Raw genomic sequence first — 18,134 nt, 5'->3', positions numbered from 1 at the left:
TTATGATAAATATTTCTAATAAGTATTTTTTACTTGGATCATGTCTCATTAAATATTTTCATAGCATTTACTTTAACATTTACAATAAATGTTCCATAATATTTATAATAAATCTTATAAATATTCATAAATATTTTGTAAATATTTTATAAATATTATGTACTATCTAAGATATTGTATACATATGATCATATTTTATTCTTATGATAAGAACAGAAGATTCTATCGCAATCTAACCTCTCGATTATAGCGTAAAACGTAATTGAACGTTTTCTGCTACCAAGGCAAATTCAAATGTGTGTCCGCGATACTTTTTATCGCGGCGCGATAATGAGATGAAAAGTGCAGGGTACTGTACTATCATAGACGGCCCTGAAGGAGAACCCCCTCCCTTTCGTCACGACAATAACACGAACGAGACGTTCGCTATTTCGTCGGGAGTACTAGCTGTGTATTACGGCGCGATTCATTGTGATTCATTGTTACGTGCTGCGAGAGCGAGTTCACATAGACATCATTGGACGCCATTTCGTCAACCCGACATCCGTCGAACTGTTGGATGGACAAGCCGTGGAGCTCGTGACAACCCGTCGAAACACGGTGAGTTAAAGCTGTCGACGTAGCACTCGTAACAGGCCATAGGGACGAAAGTTGGCGATCGAGGGGGGCGATCAGCGACTCTCGATCTTATGGTCGCGGCTGCACTTTCTGCACTCTCGTGCGACACCGCGTTCACTCCAAACTCTGCTTGCACTTTCCTATTTTCTACGGAATACTTGGTCCAGGGAAACTCATCTTTGAAATCTGATCTTCCTAACTGTACTCCGTACACTTCACTCCGATTTTCTTCCTTGAATTATTCCAGACATTTCCGGATCATGTGTATGTACACAGTTATCTCATTTTAGCAAGTGCAGAAGGTGCAGCTTGAAGGAGCTGAATACATGAGTATCTATTTTCTTTTGTTTTCTTTTGAGGAGATATAAGTCGACACAATTAACACATTTGAGTACAATTTGCCACTTAAAATTTAAATGGAATGCCATATGTATGAGCGAATTTTTAGTATCTAACCTCACAGAATTTACAATTAGCCATTTAAAATTTCTCAAACAGTGTATTTTCCAATATTGTATATATTACAAATGATAAAAGTTGATTTGGGTGCGTTCTAATATTATTCAATTGATTAAAATCACATACCAATTCTCCTTCCGAACAAAATCGAAAAGTGTCGATCGAGTTTGAACAAAATTGTAGATGGATTCAACGTGTGTCGATTTGTGTCAAAAGTGTTGACTGTAGGTGCTTTCCATTTATTGACACAAGTCGATACAAACATCACTTTTTATTTGCTGACACAAGACGACATTTGTGTCCACTTGTGTCAGCAAATGAAAAGCATTCCTAACAAGAAAACAGCCCTTTTGATGTAGCTGTATTGAACTGCACTTTCGCACACTTTCTATCATAATAAAAGTGGTATGTATTTGTTGGTTGAAGAGAAAGGTGAACGAAACAAAACGCGATGAAATTAAAAGGAGATTAAAGTCTAAAAATTATTGAAATTTAAATCTTGCAAAATTATCATTTACCCTTGAAAAATTTAGTTGTCTTTATGCATAACAATATTTTCCAAATCTATTTAAATCTTCGAGTATACTCTAAATCTTGTTTTGTTCCCGCAATTTATTGTCACTGAAATTTGTGCGATTATTAGATAATTGTAATTATTTTATCCGAGATGCTAAGATATATTATTTTATCATGACAGGAAACTATTGTATGACTTGAGATACAATATGGAGCTAATGTCAGGAAACGACAAAGAAAAAGTGAAAGCTAATGCAGAAGCTGCTGTTGCTGATGAAAATAAAATAACAAAGGAAACTATAATGGAGCCAGTGTTGGAAAATAATAAGGAAAAAGTGAAAACTAATATACAAGTTGCTGTTGCTGATAAAAATATAGCAACAAAGGAGCAAGTAGTAACAGATGCAGGGACGAAGGTAAAATTTTAATTATTTAAATTATTAAGTTGCATCTATTTTTATATACAATTTTTAGTGGAAATTATATCAATAATAATAAATTATTTAAAGAAAAAGAATCTTGTTTTTGATCGAAAGATTGTGATGCTTAATAATATGTATATATTGTATATATGTAAACTTACATTTTTCATCACAGTTCTATAAATTGCGCATTGATAGTTTAAAATTCACATTTTAAATGCAATGATAAACTGTAACTAGAAATAACATCAATTTTAATCAAAAATTACATTGATTGCCAATTATTAAATGATACTAATCTACGTATATATGAATATTATTAATAAGCTTCAAGATGTGCTTTTACTAAAAATAAGATTCTTTTTCTTATTTGATTCCTTTTTTTTTTTTTTTTTCAAAAAAAAATTCCATGAAATTTATATTTGATATTTTAGTATAATTTATATATCTTATCGATAAGTGCACGTTAGATTGTATTAAACAGTTTCTTGCAATCTAAAATTGACAATTTGCTTGACATGCATCGATTTATTTTTATTGTTAGAAAAACGAGGATTCCACCAGCAAGCCAAAGAAGACCGTTGCAAAGGTCAAGAAGGTTCGGAACAGTCAAACGAGTAGCGAGCCTACAAAATTGGAGGACAATCTGTCCCAAGTGGTGGAGCGCTTCAAGAAAGGCTGCGAGTGTGTCGAAGATGAGTGCTTCAAAGGCCTAAATCCCGAGGTGGTTTATCGGCACAGGTTAAACATCGCGGAACTAACTAAAGCCGAGCATGACATGTATTTAATGGGCGTGACGATGGCCTGTCTGACGGATCCCTATCAAACAGCCCGGCACACGGAACGACGTAGATTACGTGCGCAGTACGTTTATCAGGGTCGAAGAGTGTGTCTGGACGCTTTCCTGTATCTAGAGAATTGTACACATTATCAGCTCAAGCGAATCCGGAAGCATCTGATGACGCACGGTGTGACGCCGCGCGTGCACGGTAATCACGGTAAAATACCGCACAACACGTTCTCGCTGGAAACATATAAGATCGCGATGAAATTCCTGAAGAATTTCATCGAGATGCAGGAGACGAAGCAGAAGACCAAACTCGCCAAGAACGCGCCGTTGCATCTACCGTCGGATTTAACGCGGAAAACTGTGCACGACTTATACATGCAGTACTGCAAGAAGGTGTCGCCCAACGTCAAGAAATTGGGCTACTCGACGTTTCGGCGTTTCATGAAGGTGCAATTCCCGCAGGTGAAATTCGCCAAACTGGAGTTCGCGAGAAGCCAGACCGCGCAGAATCACTGTACGACCGAGTCCGATGCGAGAGACGACACGGGCCAACGGAGATCACCCAAGTCGGAAATCGCCCTCGAGGCGAAAGGCAGTAAGATACTACCGTTGGTGATAACCAGTGATCTAGGACAGACCGATACCTACGTGCTGACGCCTATCAGAAACTTGCACGACAGCTGCACTGCGACTTATCAAGTTACTACGCGCGGGCTGGTACTCAATTGTTATCACGATTGAAAACAAAAGCGTATAACGTGGAAGACTGAAAAACAAAATAATGAAAAAATAATTTTATACAAACGGTATGCGTGTGTACAATATATGAATGTGATATATAATGTAAGGCTGTATTTCCCTGACAATTGCTCCCGATCTTAAACTGAAAATCAGTAATACCAATATGAGAAATATGTAAGTACAATAATCTTTTAATATATATGAACGATATATGAAATTATATACAAAGATTTTAACTTATGCTGCTATTAAGTACAATTTTGTTGAAATATAAGTATGTATATTTTTTGTTATATTGAATAAGCAAGTTGTGTTCTATCAAAAACATGTAGATGTGTAACAAATATAAATAAGCTATGTTCTATCAAAAACATTTGGATGTATGAAATATTTCTGCAACCAATAAAAAGCATTTAGCCAAATGTTTGTAGATAATACATTCATATGTAAAACTTCTGTAGAAACAATGAAAATGAATAATTACATAAATTGTATTTGTTAAAAATGTTCAGTCTATCTTATTTCATATAATAAAACTTTTTCTTTGAAACTATGAAAAATAATTATATCTTATTTTTCATGACCTTTATATCATCACCTTATATGTATATGAGAGTTCAATGAACTGATACCAAAAAGTATAGAATCTTAATATCTCTTATCTTTCTTGAATTCCAGACATGGAAATGAAGTAACTATAGTAATAACAACTACAGTGCTTCTCAATTCATGTAAATATAAACTTTCTTTATCGTTACTAACTACATATTATGTATACATAATTTATATATTTTATTTATAACATGTATGTATAAAAGCGTGTATATTTTTTATATTCTCATATAAAACGAAACCGAATTTAAATTAATTAATGAGCAGAGATAAAATCTAATATTAATAAATAGCAGATAAAATTCTAGTTGCATTATTTTTTCTAGTTACATTTATCATAAAACTCTGATTTTTAAAGAGTTTTAAAAATACTAAAAATAATGCGTATTATATATAACTTATGGTTAATTTCCTTTTCTTTTAATGGCTCATATCTAAAACCTCATTTCTTATGCAAAGATAGAAGAGGCGTTGAACCGTTGCGGGACTAGGTGTTTTCTAGGATGTATCGGTAGTTAGAAATTAACTATCTTGTCTTTCAAGATTCTTGGCATAATTAAGGATATAATCTCCCGTTTGAGAGCCTCTTGGTTTACAGTTATATCAGCAATATTGTGGGTACTGCAGGAAACTGTTTCAGCTCAGTGGCATGAGCAAGGTCATGTGAGTGCAACCTTCTGATCAGGTACACGCATTCAGTATACCAGTGAGACTTGAGCCGTGCATTCACTGTAAACAATTGCATAACAGAGTGTCAACTGGAATCGTTAAATTATTTGAGCTTTTTGCTACAATTGAATATTGTGACACCTACTGCGAAATGTAGTAATTTTTTCTTTTTTCAAATAATTCGGACAATTTTTAATGCTAATTCAAGAATAAAATACATGGTAAAAGTTTCTATTACCGTGATTATGTTAAAAGTATTCAATAAAATTTATATTGCATAAATATACATGAATTATATGAGTAATGTCTGTATATTTGCAAATATTTAAATGTATAAAAATGAAGCAGTGATTTCTAATTAATTTCTAACTATACTATACTATTTATTAAGTAATTTTTAAATGTACATTTTTTATTAATTTAAGGAATTTATTATGAATTATTAATTTAAATAAGCAACATATGAAATATAAAAAAAATCTAGAATATATTCTTAAAAATATTGGTGATATTGGTGACGATCATAATGAGAAGGGCAACATATTTGGTTCCAGAAGATGTAGAGAGTATGACAGGCGAGATAGAAAACGGAGATTTGGCAGTTCGAGACGTCGCAGACCTTCTCCAAGCACAATATGCTATTATTGCTGGTAAATATCTAAAACGCTATAAGCTATACTCTGAGATTTTACTTCCGAGATTTACTTCCTTCAAGATTAGTGTTTTTAAATAGCTCCTCCCTTGTTTCTTTTCAGGAGGAAAAACGCGAGAGGGATGTCCTATAATTACATTTCCAGATAATGGCAATTTTCATAACTTGACTGATTTGGACTATCAGCGTCTTATGCTGTATCTAACTTCTGTGCCAACGTAAGAATACAGCCGATTAGTTCAACGCGATTAATTTATGCGTGATTTTGTTTTTCTTTTTGTGTTAAATCATTTAATTGTCTGAATTAAATTAGATTACATTCGTATTTTAAACTTTATCACCTAGGCTGCAAGAAGCTGATCTTGGATTTCATTTAATAATTGATCGGAGAAACGATAAGTGGAATTCAGTGAAAACGGTACTTCTAAAAATTTCTGTAAGTGCATTCAACGTATCGTACAATAATTCGTACAGGCTTATCTGTCCAAAAATTTAGACTGAAATTGAGAATAATTATTCTTATTATAAGTCTTTATTGGCTTTTTTTCCAGGCATTTTTTCCTGGCTTAGTACACGTCGCGTATGTACTACGACCCGTTGGATTTTTACAAAAGGCTATTTCGGAAGTGTCGAATAAATTATTTCGGGAGGATTTCAAGTTTAGAGTTATTTTCTTAGCTAATGTCGCCGAGCTACACGAGTTCATAGAGAAGGAACAGCTTACCGAGCAACTCGGTGGCGATTTACCATATTGCCATCATACTTGGATACAAAACAGAATTGTAAATACGTGAAACAAATTTAATGATATTGAATGAAATTAACTTGTGCATTTTGTATTAATAAATTTTGTGCAGAGTTTGGAAAAGTTTTCATCGATGACACAAGACGTGTCCCTCGCGTTGGACTCTTTCACGCGACGTTTGGCCGAAGTGGAATTTCCTAACAACACTCTAGCTACGACAACGTTATTGTCGCAGCAACAAGCTGAGTATAACGAGTTAAAAGAAGAAATACTCAGCGCTGCTAGGCACGGAGAAGCCCTTTTGGATAGTGTACGGCAGCTGACAGGGAAAGGAACGGCCGACAGATTAGGAAATGTTGCTGCAGTAGAGAGGTAAAGAAATAAAAAAAGAAATCGATAATTAATAATAAATTTGACGAAATCATTTACAAATCAATTGCTTTTTATTTGAATTATAATCTAACAAGAAATCTAATCTAAAAAGTTCATCTCCAATGAAGTTAATCGTGCCAACTTTTTCTTTTATAAAAAAAGAAGAAGAACCAGTTTGCCGATTGACGCGATTACCTTCAGTGGGAACGCGTCTTAATAAGAAAATAAGAAAATCTAAAAAGAAAAGAAAACATTTATAAATTCTTTGACTATTATAATATTGAATGTTGAATATATTTTTAATTTAATTTCAGACTACTTGTTCAGTTGGAGGAAACTGAACGAACTTTCGACTTGTTTTGGTCGCATCATAGCTCACGTTTGAGACACTGTCTGGCTCTGCGGCAATTCGAGCAAGATTTTCGAGAATTGCAAGCGACATTAGATCAGCATTTAAAGACGGCGGAAGAAATGACGGAAGTCGGCGAGACGCAAGCAAGAGTGGAGCAATTATTGCACGACACATCGGCATTTCAGCGAATATGCAGAGTACGTAATATTTTTTAATTTTTCAAGATACTACAATATATCGAATTAATATATTTGATCATTTTATTGATGAAATGCCTAATAAAAATTTCGGAACAATTAGATTTTCAAATAGCATAAAAGTTTGTTGAAAGATAAAGCTAAAGAATTATAAAGCTAAAGGCCCATGAAACTAATATGATTATACGATGACTTATTGTTAGTAGAAACAATTTAACAACATTGCTAATTTTTAACTTCGAAACATTGCACTCAAAGCACCAAAATGCACTATTCAAACTAGTACTTTTTTTTATTCATTATGAAACTATTTCTCTTGCGATATAAATTCCGTAACGAGATAGAAATATTATACTTGCAAATTATGATTATGCTAGAAATTTAAATATCTGTCATCATGTTTATATGTAACACGCAATTCTGGTTTGAACATGATTACCAGCAGTAATATATATAACGCACATCATGCACAAATGTTACTTTGCACCGCTTTCCTCATTTTGTCGATAGTCCTATTTGTTGCATACCATGTGGATTTGGGTCTTGGTAAGCAATCCACTTAACAACATACATGTATTCTGTAATAGACTTCTGTAATACATTTTGAGACACAGAGATTTTGATATCTTAGCATCTACGTATTACATATGTCTCAGTCTTATACTTATCGTGTCTTGGACTGAAATAGAAAACGTTACGTTTCAACAAGTATTTCGTAGGCGCTACATGAATTAAATTTTGATTACTCGTTATTTACCGTTTAAGCTAATATCTTATTTCGTTTTCTTACTTCTTTTAGTTGAAATGCACGCATAAGTGTCATCGGAAAACCGGTGGAGATTTGATTCATGTCCGATCACTGGCACGATGAACTTTTGAGAATGTGACTATCATTATGATTTCTCGATCTCTGCATTGCACGCATATATAATAGTGTATTTTTGTTTCTTTTACGAGAATTTTTCTTTCTAGACGATTAATGAGACTAAGAAACATGCCATGGTTGTTCGTAGCACTTTCATTTATATATCGACATCTAATCGCGTTATCGTGCATAAATGTAATTACATGTGTTTATAGGGAGACATAGATCGCGCAGAGGAGGTGATATCCGCTGGTCAACAGCTATTGTCCGGCAGGCATCAGTGCCCAGCGGACGTTGTGGAACCCAAATGCGTGGAGTTGCAGAGAGTCTGTACTATTCTCAGTCAGAGACTCGAGAGACGACTCCTTATGCTGACCAAGTGCAGGGAACTCATGGAGCGTATAGATAAGGTGCGTTCACAGCTTGTCTTTCAGATCTACTTGCTCTCCTTCCGACAAAAGAATTAATTCTTTGTTAATTAATTAGGCTAACACTTGGTGTACGCGAGGGATAGAATTGCTAGCGTCGCAGAATAGCACCACGCCACCGGATCAGGCGCTTCAAGAGCTGCAACAATTAATTGAAGCCGCGGAGGAATTTCATCATCCCCGATGTATCTTCCAGGATTCTGTAATGCCAGAAACTAAAGCACTCATCACACAAGTACGTATTTCTGAGATTTTCTTATCGTAAGATATACGCTCTTGATACGAAATCTGTTTCATAGGTTCTACAAAGGATAGAAGACGTATCTTTGATGTGCGACAAGAGAATAATGGCACTAAAACAACAATTGATTAAACCAGCCAGACCAGTACAAACCGTTACTCCAGAACCAGTCAAACCCTTACAATCACTGCCTCAAACCGTAAAGTCTGGCAGAATTCTCAAAAAAGCTAATACCATGCCAAAGGTAAATTTCCTTTTTTACTTATAAATAATATTTGAAAAATTATATACAGTAGAGTTCCGTTTATACGAATAAGTTTGTGATTAGTTCTAAATATACTAACTCATAGCTGAGTTCTTATCGGAACTGCGACGTTGTATATTTGGAACTGAACACGAACTGAACACGAACTGAGCACGAACTGAGCACGAACTTGTTCATATAAATGGAACGCAGAAAAAAAAAAACAAAGTTCTATTATACATAATTTTTGCAACTACAGCGATGTAGTTCAGATAACAAGAGTTTGACGTGCTCGACTTCAATTTTCTGAAATTAGCTCTTATTATCGGAACTAATAGGTGTTAGTAGAGGGGAGAACTAATGAGTCTCTATTATCGGAACCATTTGGTTATTGCAACTGTCTTTCAACATATTTGGATAAACGAAGTTCTACTGTATGTTATTTTATTTCATAAATTTTTTGTACATATATACATTTTTTATTTATTTAAGATGGAGATGAGTCCTATAGAGGGAGAGTCTTCGTCGCCGGAAAGCGAACCTCGAGACGTCGAAGCTTTACGCTTAAAGCGCGGCCACGTCTTGACCGAACTCGTAGAAACTGAGCGAATCTATGTCGCAGAACTTGGTTCGATCATTAAAGGCTACAAGATGGAAATGACAAACGAGGCGATGGTTCATTTGATACCCGCTGCACTAGTTGGAAAAGCGGATGTATTGTTTGGAAATTTAGAGGATATTTATATTTTTCATGGGGAGACCTTTTTAAGGGATTTGGAGAACTGCATTTCGAATACTGAGCTCGTCGCTTTGTGCTTTGTTCAAAGGGTGAGTTACACAGCACTTATATATACATGCTATGTCTGTTTAAATACTAATTTCATTTATATTTTTAGCGTGAGATGTTCTTTAGATTGTACAGTTATTATTGTCAAAACATTACGCGATCTGAAAGATTGCGCGAACAAATACAAAGCGAGCCACAATTTCTCGCAGCTTGCCAGCAGAAGCTTGGTCACAAGCTGCCGCTCGCTGCCTACCTTCTCAAGCCTGTTCAGCGAATTACTAAGTACCAGTTGTTGTTAAAAGATTTATTAAAGTATAGCGATGAACCTTCGTGCTGCACCGAGTTACAGGAAGCGCTGGATTGCATGCTAGTTGTGTTAAAATGTGTTAATGACAGCATGCATCAAACTGCGATAACAGGATTTGGAGTAAGCATTTTAACTTTATTTTTGTCGCGATTTATTGTATCTTATCTTTTATTGTATCTCTGCATTTATAGGGCGATTTGAGTGCACAGGGTGAATTATTGTTACAAGGCTCATTTAGTGTCTGGAGCAGTAGTAAACGGGAGCGACTGTTGCGATTAAAACCATCTCAGCGACATATTTTCTTATATGAAAAGGCTCTGATATTTTGTAAACACAGCAAACCTCAAGCTCACGACAAAGCTACGTATCATTTTAAAAGATATTTGAAGGTATTTTTCAATCTTAAAATTACCTATTTTTCTATTTAATCATATTTAAGTAATTTACACGTAATTCTGTTTAATGCAGATGTCCCAGATTGGTTTAACGGAGTCAGTGAAAGGCGACGCCAGACGATTTGAGATATGGTTACAAGGTAGAGCTGAAGTACACACGATACAAGCGCCGAGCATCGATGTGAAGCAATCCTGGGTGCGCCATATTAAAGGGGTTCTGATGTCCCAGCTAGCCGAACTTAAAGGCAAACAGAATTCAGCTCTTGGAAAATCCAATCATAAGTATGTGATTCTTGCTAAAAATTAATAATATACATACATTCCAATCCTTGGAATATTTCATCACTTTTTCTTCTTTCAAAGGCCCTTGAGACAAACTATCTCGTGGGAAGCTCAAGGCAGTATATCGGGATCTTTGCGAACGCTATCCGTTGACAGTAACAGCGTTATCTCTCACATGACTGACGTGTCGCAGTCCACAGAGGAGGATGCGGCGTGGAGTTCGGAAAATAGCAATACGGATGACGAGGACGCATTTGGCGACAGTCCGGGACCGGCACCTGTAAGTATTTTCTTCATTGAAGAATTTAAACATTGAGACGAAGTCTTGGACTAAAGTATTCTTTCTTTTTGACAAGTAAATGCATTTGTCTCATGATCGTAGGGTGGAAGGTACGTGGCATTGGCCGATTATTGCGCGGTGGGGCAGTCTGAAGTCACGATGCGCGAGGGTGATACCTTGGAGCTTCTCAAAGTCGGCTGTGCCGGCTGGTGGTTCGTCAAACTGATCGGCAGCGGCGTGGAGGGCTGGGCACCCGCGGCATACTTGGAACCAATCAGTCGGAAAACATCACGCAGTTCGCAGTCGGTGAACAGTCAAGAGACCATATGAAACAGGAGACTAACACACTAGAGAATCCGCTAGTGTGTTAGATCTTTGTTCTCTGGAGACCTCCGCGGTCGCGTTAGAGAGATATCCGTCGTTCGATATCTCAAGGATTTTCCTAAATAACGAACGATTTTTGGAAATCTTTTACATTTAAACGAGATGATGAGTTGCGTCATTTTGTGTACCTTTCTTACACAATCCAGCATATACAAGGCTTGTTGAGTAACGCTTTTGCGTTTGCGAGAAACATTAAGTTGAACAGAATTTTTACGTTCACGGGGATTTTATAATGCATAACGAAAGGAAGATAAAATGGAACAAGGCACTTGACATTTCACGACGATCGCACTGCAAACGGTTGATTGAACAAGTTGTTGCAGTTGCATCAAATTGGATGAGCTCGTTTTCGAGCACGACATTTACTGAATTGTACAAAATGTAGCGTTGAATTAAGTCGGGATATGTACGTGCACACGCACAATGGATTACGAGACGATCTCGTATCAATTACTACAATTTCTAATAATAACGATGCACATGTCGTACTCAGAAGGAAGGAAGAGACATGACTCTGACGTTAAATCGCACGCGTCCTCGCGTTAGGTTACTTATAATTTTAAAAAGAATTTGCATGAAGAAGTATGTAAGCGTATTCTGTAAATGGTAGTTCTACTTGCGACCCGAGTAATCAAATATCGGCTGTACGCAATTATTCCAAAGTTTAATATTGTTATAAGAAAGAGAAAGGGAGGAAGACGCGTGACATTTTTGTCCACAACGTTTTGTCGATGACACGCGTAACTTCATTTGCCGGCTGGACGAACCCGATAAACAATCTTATCCTTGCTCGGTGTATTTTACGGCGTCGCGAGTAATTAAATAACGACCGTCAGACGCGTTGCCGTCGATCGCGTCAGTTAAGTATCATCATATGTTGGCTTAGAGTTCTTAGATAGAACCCTAGATGCATCGTTAACAACCGAATAGTACAATTTAGCGCAGTTTTACGGGCTTTAAGAGTATCCTAAATGTTTTGTTTTTCGACGATTGAAATATAGAATTTGCTTCCGAGGGTTGAAATATAAAATATTCGCTAAGATAAATCCTCGAGCCTTTAAAAAAGGGGAAAAAACGTGTGATAAAAAAAACCGTTAGACCGATGCTTCTACAAACTAATCATTGTAAACATCTGCAGAGAAAGAGACGTTTAATTAATATTATGCCATTCTCTTAGGACGTTAGATATATTGTTGACGAGTCATTGCGACCAAATATAAGCTTGAGATGTTACTATCACTATATGTGAACCATTCGTTTCGGGAGAGTAATGTGCGGTGGTAGGTGGTGGGACAGAGAGGGTTCAAAGAATCATATACAATGTGTACACAAATTTTCTAGGAGGCTAACCGGTTAACACCAAGTAACATGCAATATCTGATACCGATAAAAATCTTAATGCATAATATATACTTTAGGATTATACAATAAGCAATCTTTTAGCGAAACCCACCAATTTCATAAGTCTCCATTATGATATATACGACAATGTATAATAGTATTATTTGTACTGAAATGTTTGTACGAATACGGATAACATAATTTAAGGGGGATCATCCCGATCGCTATGATTTTCTCTCCGATGTCGCGTGCGTTAATTGTGTCCGCTCCTATGATACGCAAAAGGACATGATTGCAACTTTTATTCTTATATAGCCTACATGAGTCTCTGCTTTAGTATTTATAATCCGAGTATTTTTATTTGTACAGAGTTATTGATATTTATTAGATATTTATTAGCTATATTTATTGAGAGTAGACAATTATTTATATCGCGATAAGAGAGTTACGATGATTTATACTGGCTCAGGCTGCTTCAGACTGATTTACAATTGATGTAAATGCGATACGTTGAGAGCTATTGCGTAACTTACGCAAATTTTACGATGCGTAAATCTTAGATCAAGTATATGTGAGTTCGTTTCTTGTTGGGCAACTTGCGTTTTGCACAACTTGCACCTCCGATCGTACAAGCACGGTATTTCTTCTTCGTCACGTCTGTTATTTTCCACGTTTCCTCAGTCGCACTTAGAATTGCAATACATCTATGTGTATACATCCATTTGTACGCCGTCCTTATATTGACCATAAAATTTCAATCAAACGAGCAATGTTAGTTTAACACGATACATTTTCTCGATGCATCCGCTTGCGTTGCGATATCGAAGATAATGTGCGGTCAATTTCGTTTTTTTTTTCTTTTTTACGATTCTGTATAAAGAGAAGACATTGATAACAGTTTAACTCGAAAGAAATAATAATAAAATGCCGCTCGTTGTATTTATTGTCCGCGAACGTTTCCGCAAATTGTCACCTTCGCTGGAAGTCGTTCGTGGATCTTGCGAGCGATTCCTCATCTATGTAAATCGCGTTAAAAAGCGACCAAGCCAAGGGTGATATCTAAACATGCAAGACACGTTTTTTGTAGAATCTATAAATATACACATGTATATGTATACACACATACACATACATATATACATAGACAATAATTATATACCCGCTGTTGGAGGATGCATGACAATGTGTTCGTTTATATAACGATAATTCATGATAAAGCATGATAAAACATGACCGAAGAAGCGATACTTTCCTCGGCGACCACCAGGGTGAATAGAAACAGGTTTCTACGAGTGAATCTCTCGTCATAGTCGGTATCACGATATTAATAAACAGAGTTGTCACAAAACTCGAAATCAGAGAAATTAGGAAAAAGTCAGGGAATTTTGCAGTTTTCTAGAAAATAAAAGAAGTTTAATATGCGTGCTTACATCATGTAATTTTGGATACTACTAATTTAACAATTAAAAAATTGAAAGCAGTGTCAGCAACACTAACAATAATTTACATTACTATTTATGTTAAATTACTCTCTCAATAAATATTTGACGGTTTCCAAATCAGGATGAAATAAAAAAAAATTCAAAGTATTGAAAGCTTCAGAGAAAATGATGAAGTTTTGTCTGGAAATCAGAGAAAATTATTATGGAATTTTAGGATGAAGAATTTGTGACAACCCTGGCAAAGATCGCGCAAACGTAGATGTAATCTTTTGGGAGAGGAAAGAAGAAGAAACGCGAGGAGTTCGACGTTTCGGCCGCGATTTCCTTAAACGGACGGTTTCTCTCGTCGTTCCTCGTCGGCGCAAGAGGGTGATAGTAAATCTATTTTTGCATATAACATGTAACAAAGAGGCTGCCGAAATCTCTCCTATTTGCATTACATTCGCGTTTACGCGATCATTTCTCGCCGACTGTAATTAATGACCGTTGCGTACGCTTTCTCTTCTTTCGATTACTTCTTCGGAAAATGCGATCTTTTGAGCTTTTCATAATTTCTTTTTATGTGTAATCTGCGATTGTAATCGTAGGTGTAATCTTAATTCCTCGCGGGAGAGGGATTTCTCGGAAGCTCTCAGAAGCGATATTTTTATATATAGGATGCAAAAGAATCGCTCGAGCTTAAATTGATCGTTGGAATGTCTATTTATATCGAATTCTGCGTTACATAAAAACGCAAATTCATTCGGTTGGATAAATCCTTCGTGTACGAACGGAAATGCGATTACCAAGTAGCGAGAAACGATCACACACTTTTGATTGGCACCCATCTTCGTCTCTATCGTCTTCGAAGAAGGGAACCGAATGCACCGCGATTTTTATATATTTGACCGTTTCATTCATGCATTCATGCGTGTCACAGGAGTTTTGTTTTTCAACTTGTGTCCGAGAGCATCCTTGCGTGCAATCATTTGTCAAAACTTGTATAAGTATCCGCAATACTAAACGGGAACATTAAACGCAAGAACTTGAAATGGAATCAGCAGCAAAAGCTTCAGCTCTCTTGTTCTTGGCAAACCCCGCCGCTTTTTGTCGTCTTCAGTAGTTAGCTGAAAAAAATGTCCGCTTGAGAAGCTCTCTCTCTAATTATAAATTATTATTATCAATAGTTATCAATATATTTTACATTTTTATAATTTTTGTACTTAATTTGATAATTTAGACCTTGTTTGCCATATCTGGAATTTTTTTTTTTGCGAAATTCTGCGAAGAGATATCGCAATATTTTTAGTTAGAAGATAATTATTAAAATGCTATTAAGGCATCTTTTGTCACATTAATAATCTTCTCTTCACCATGCAGTCAAATTAATTTTGATATTACGGTCATGTGTAACATATAGTATATTTATTATATGTAATTTAATAATTATGTTTTATATATGAATATTTACTGTGTTTCTCAATAATAATTGATTAATTCACTTTTAGAGGTTATAATTTTCTGCAAATTAAGAAATTATAATCTCTAAAAGCGTATCAGTATATTATTACTGAAGAACAAACGGTAAATATATTCGCTGATGATCAGTTATAAATATAGCGTCGAAGAAGAGTCATGCATTATATTTATTCATTTTTAGAAGGTATTGGGTGGTCCGGAAAGTCCGTGCGGATTTTTTCATTGATTTTTCAAAAGTTTTTTTATTTGTTGTGAAATTTTCGTTACGATTATATCATTCGCTAGAGCAAAGTTTCAGCTTTAAGAATCTGTTTTTTAAATTGTGATATGATGATTTTTATCGGAGTTATGAGCAATCGAAATCAGAATGCTTTTTTACTTAACTCGCGAATAACTCAGAAACAAAAAATTATAGGAACATTTTTAAAAAATGATTTTGTAGGGAAAGCTTTAAGTTTTCACGATGGGTAGTCGAAAATTTTCGTAAATTTTTTTTTGGGCACGTGAGAGACCCCCAAAGTGAAAAGAAACTTTTTTATCTTTTTCAGCTCGTAGTTTTTGGTATGTAAAAATTATCAAACTCATATAAACTTAAAAAATGTGATAAGCTTTTAAAAGTAGAGATTTCAAGCTTTAAATTTAAATTTTTTTTAATTTAAATTTCGTTCATTTTTTACGAAGGTATCGTATATACAATTTTTCATTGTAAAATCCGCACGGACTTTCCGGACCACCCAATATATAGTACTGATTAAACATACTATTTTTTAATTTATTTAATTATATCAAAAGATCCATCAGACGTAAAAAATAACATCAATACATTAGCCTCCCCTGCACTAAATTTCAAATATGTTCGGACATATCTGGAAATTTAGTGCAGGGGTACTTGCCCTATTGTGAGATGTTGTTATTCTTCTTCTTCGCGTGAGAATGGCTCCAACTCTAACACAGAGTCGATACGGCCAGAATTGAAAATGCCGCTTATGCGGTGAGTAATAAAAAACAGTATGCAGAATACGAAAGTCTAAAAAAAGTAACATAGACTCAATTATGTGTTGAAGCCGGTCACACTTTCCAAAGATAATGACGCAATAACACGTCCGATCGGTAGACACGCCGAGACTTTTGCGAGATTTGTTGTGATTTTGTTGTTATTTTCTGCACTTACTGATGGATCTGTTAATATAAAGGTTAAATAAATGACTTCAGCTGTACTTATAACCGACATAATAGTTGCTTTCCATTTACACCGATTCTCAGATAATTCTCATTTGTGATATCATAACTCAGTTGAATGTTCTTTTTGCATTCTGACAAGTAAGAGATTCACCAAGTTTTTACCATTTTTACTCAAATCTTTAATCTGCACAAGATCGAGACCGTGTACTTTAGCGAGTCTCGCTAAACTCACTTCAAAGTGATGTTATGAACCTGTGTTGACATATGATAACTTTTTATCAAAGTAAGCAAGTAGTGACGTCATTCGTCTGAAAATGAATCTATAAAATATCTCAGCTCACTTCACATTCAGTTTCACTAGTGTTTAAATAGAAAGCAACTAATATATTATCAGCGAATATACTATATATAATTAATATTGATATTTAACTATCAATCATAATTAATATATTGACAAGGTATTATAAATATATAAATAAATATTTGTTTAATATTTTTTACATTTTATATTTTTATCTTATCGATGCGATATCTGCAGTAGTTTAAATCGACAACCTGATGATACCGTTTCTTGCGATTGTCGACAGATGTGGTGTGCCGCGCATCGAGCAAAGGCCAAATATTCACCGACCGCCGATTTGCTTACGCACGCATCTTGCGTCAAGTTGTGTGTTCCGAAAGGATGTTCCAGGGATTCGTTGCGCGCGATAATCACTTGTAGTGACGGACAGTGACGGGTAACACTGTATTATTAATTGCGGCTTCCTTGACGAATGTGGTAGCGTTGCCGCGGAGATAATTGTGACGATTGTGACATAACCACGCGAATTTTCATCCCATTAATAAGATAATATCGTAAAATATGCCGCCGCAAACGAACGTAGTGCTAAAGGAAAAGCTCGAGACTCCATCGAGTGGGATTAATGCCGTTCTGTTGGGACCACCCGGTAGCGGCAAGGGCACTCAGGTATTTTCCTTTTGCGTCTATAAAAATTCATGCTTCATTTGTTTTTTCCAGACGAACTACTTGTCGCTCTTTGATGTGATAATGAATCTTACGTGTGATCTAATTGAGTTGAATAAAATTAGAAAGATAGTGCTGCTTGGTACCAATCTTCTCTGTCAGTTATTTCATTATTTGTCAATGTCAAAAACATTTGTCAGTGCCAAAAATATGGATATAAATTTCTCGTCATCATTTATATTTATGTATAGCTGAGCTTAGAAATATCTTGTTGAATATTATATTTATTATAATTATAAATAACTTTAATTAAAATCAAAGAAAGATATTCCAAAGTTCATTACTCAGGTAGAACGTAGAAGTCATAATAATATATCATAAAGATATTG

General features: G+C 35.4%; 3 protein-coding genes across 7 annotated transcripts in view; all 3 read left to right on the top strand.

Annotated features, from left to right (window-relative positions):
- LOC108754523 (guanine nucleotide exchange factor DBS-like) overlaps positions 1-13,606 on the top strand; it is a 30,402-nt gene extending 16,796 nt beyond the window's left edge. For 3 of the 5 annotated variants that reach the window (XM_018496902.1, XM_018496905.1, XM_018496903.1), the window contains exons 3-17: positions 5,382-5,477; positions 5,583-5,697; positions 5,825-5,915; positions 6,031-6,261; positions 6,337-6,596; positions 6,911-7,145; positions 8,226-8,420; positions 8,497-8,673; positions 8,738-8,923; positions 9,416-9,751; positions 9,820-10,137; positions 10,209-10,406; positions 10,486-10,694; positions 10,776-10,974; positions 11,077-11,304. In XM_018496902.1, coding sequence (XP_018352404.1) covers positions 5,382-5,477; positions 5,583-5,697; positions 5,825-5,915; positions 6,031-6,261; positions 6,337-6,596; positions 6,911-7,145; positions 8,226-8,420; positions 8,497-8,673; positions 8,738-8,923; positions 9,416-9,751; positions 9,820-10,137; positions 10,209-10,406; positions 10,486-10,694; positions 10,776-10,974; positions 11,077-11,304 — 3,074 coding nt within the window. Of the gene's footprint in view, positions 1-5,381; positions 5,478-5,582; positions 5,698-5,824; positions 5,916-6,030; positions 6,262-6,336; positions 6,597-6,910; positions 7,146-8,225; positions 8,421-8,496; positions 8,674-8,737; positions 8,924-9,415; positions 9,752-9,819; positions 10,138-10,208; positions 10,407-10,485; positions 10,695-10,775; positions 10,975-11,076 lie in introns of all 5 variants that reach the window. The other 2 variants (XM_018496901.1, XM_018496906.1) reach the window with 2 other exon arrangements.
- On the top strand, positions 192-3,710 carry LOC108754524. The gene is made up of 3 exons (XM_018496907.1): positions 192-600; positions 1,775-2,009; positions 2,560-3,710. Exons 2-3 carry the CDS (start codon positions 1,803-1,805, stop codon positions 3,544-3,546), a joined length of 1,194 nt encoding a protein of 397 aa, XP_018352409.1. The 5' UTR covers positions 192-600; positions 1,775-1,802; the 3' UTR covers positions 3,547-3,710.
- Positions 13,607-17,368: 3,762 nt separating the features above from the next.
- The window catches only part of LOC108754411 (adenylate kinase), a 2,982-nt gene continuing 2,216 nt past the window's right edge, over positions 17,369-18,134 (top strand). The window contains exon 1 of the mRNA XM_018496659.1: positions 17,369-17,748. Within this exon, the coding sequence (XP_018352161.1) occupies positions 17,644-17,748 (105 nt within the window). The 5' untranslated portion in view covers positions 17,369-17,643. The remainder of the gene's footprint in view (positions 17,749-18,134) is intronic.

The sequence above is a fragment of the Trachymyrmex septentrionalis genome, unplaced genomic scaffold (assembly GCF_001594115.1).
Source record: "Trachymyrmex septentrionalis isolate Tsep2-gDNA-1 unplaced genomic scaffold, Tsep1.0 scaffold8, whole genome shotgun sequence".
Taxonomy (NCBI): domain Eukaryota; kingdom Metazoa; phylum Arthropoda; class Insecta; order Hymenoptera; family Formicidae; genus Trachymyrmex; species Trachymyrmex septentrionalis.
This window is presented reverse-complemented; position numbering and strand designations above follow the sequence as displayed.

What these genes read in the sequence shown, in the direction of transcription:
- LOC108754524 (XM_018496907.1), top strand. Translation starts at nt 1,803, where the DNA reads ATGGAGCTAATGTCAGGAAACGACAAAGAAAAAGTGAAAGCTAATGCA. An exon ending in TAACAGATGCAGGGACGAAG is followed by an intron (nt 2,010 to 2,559) that starts GTAAAATTTTAA and finishes TTTTATTGTTAG; the next exon opens with AAAAACGAGGATTCCACCAG.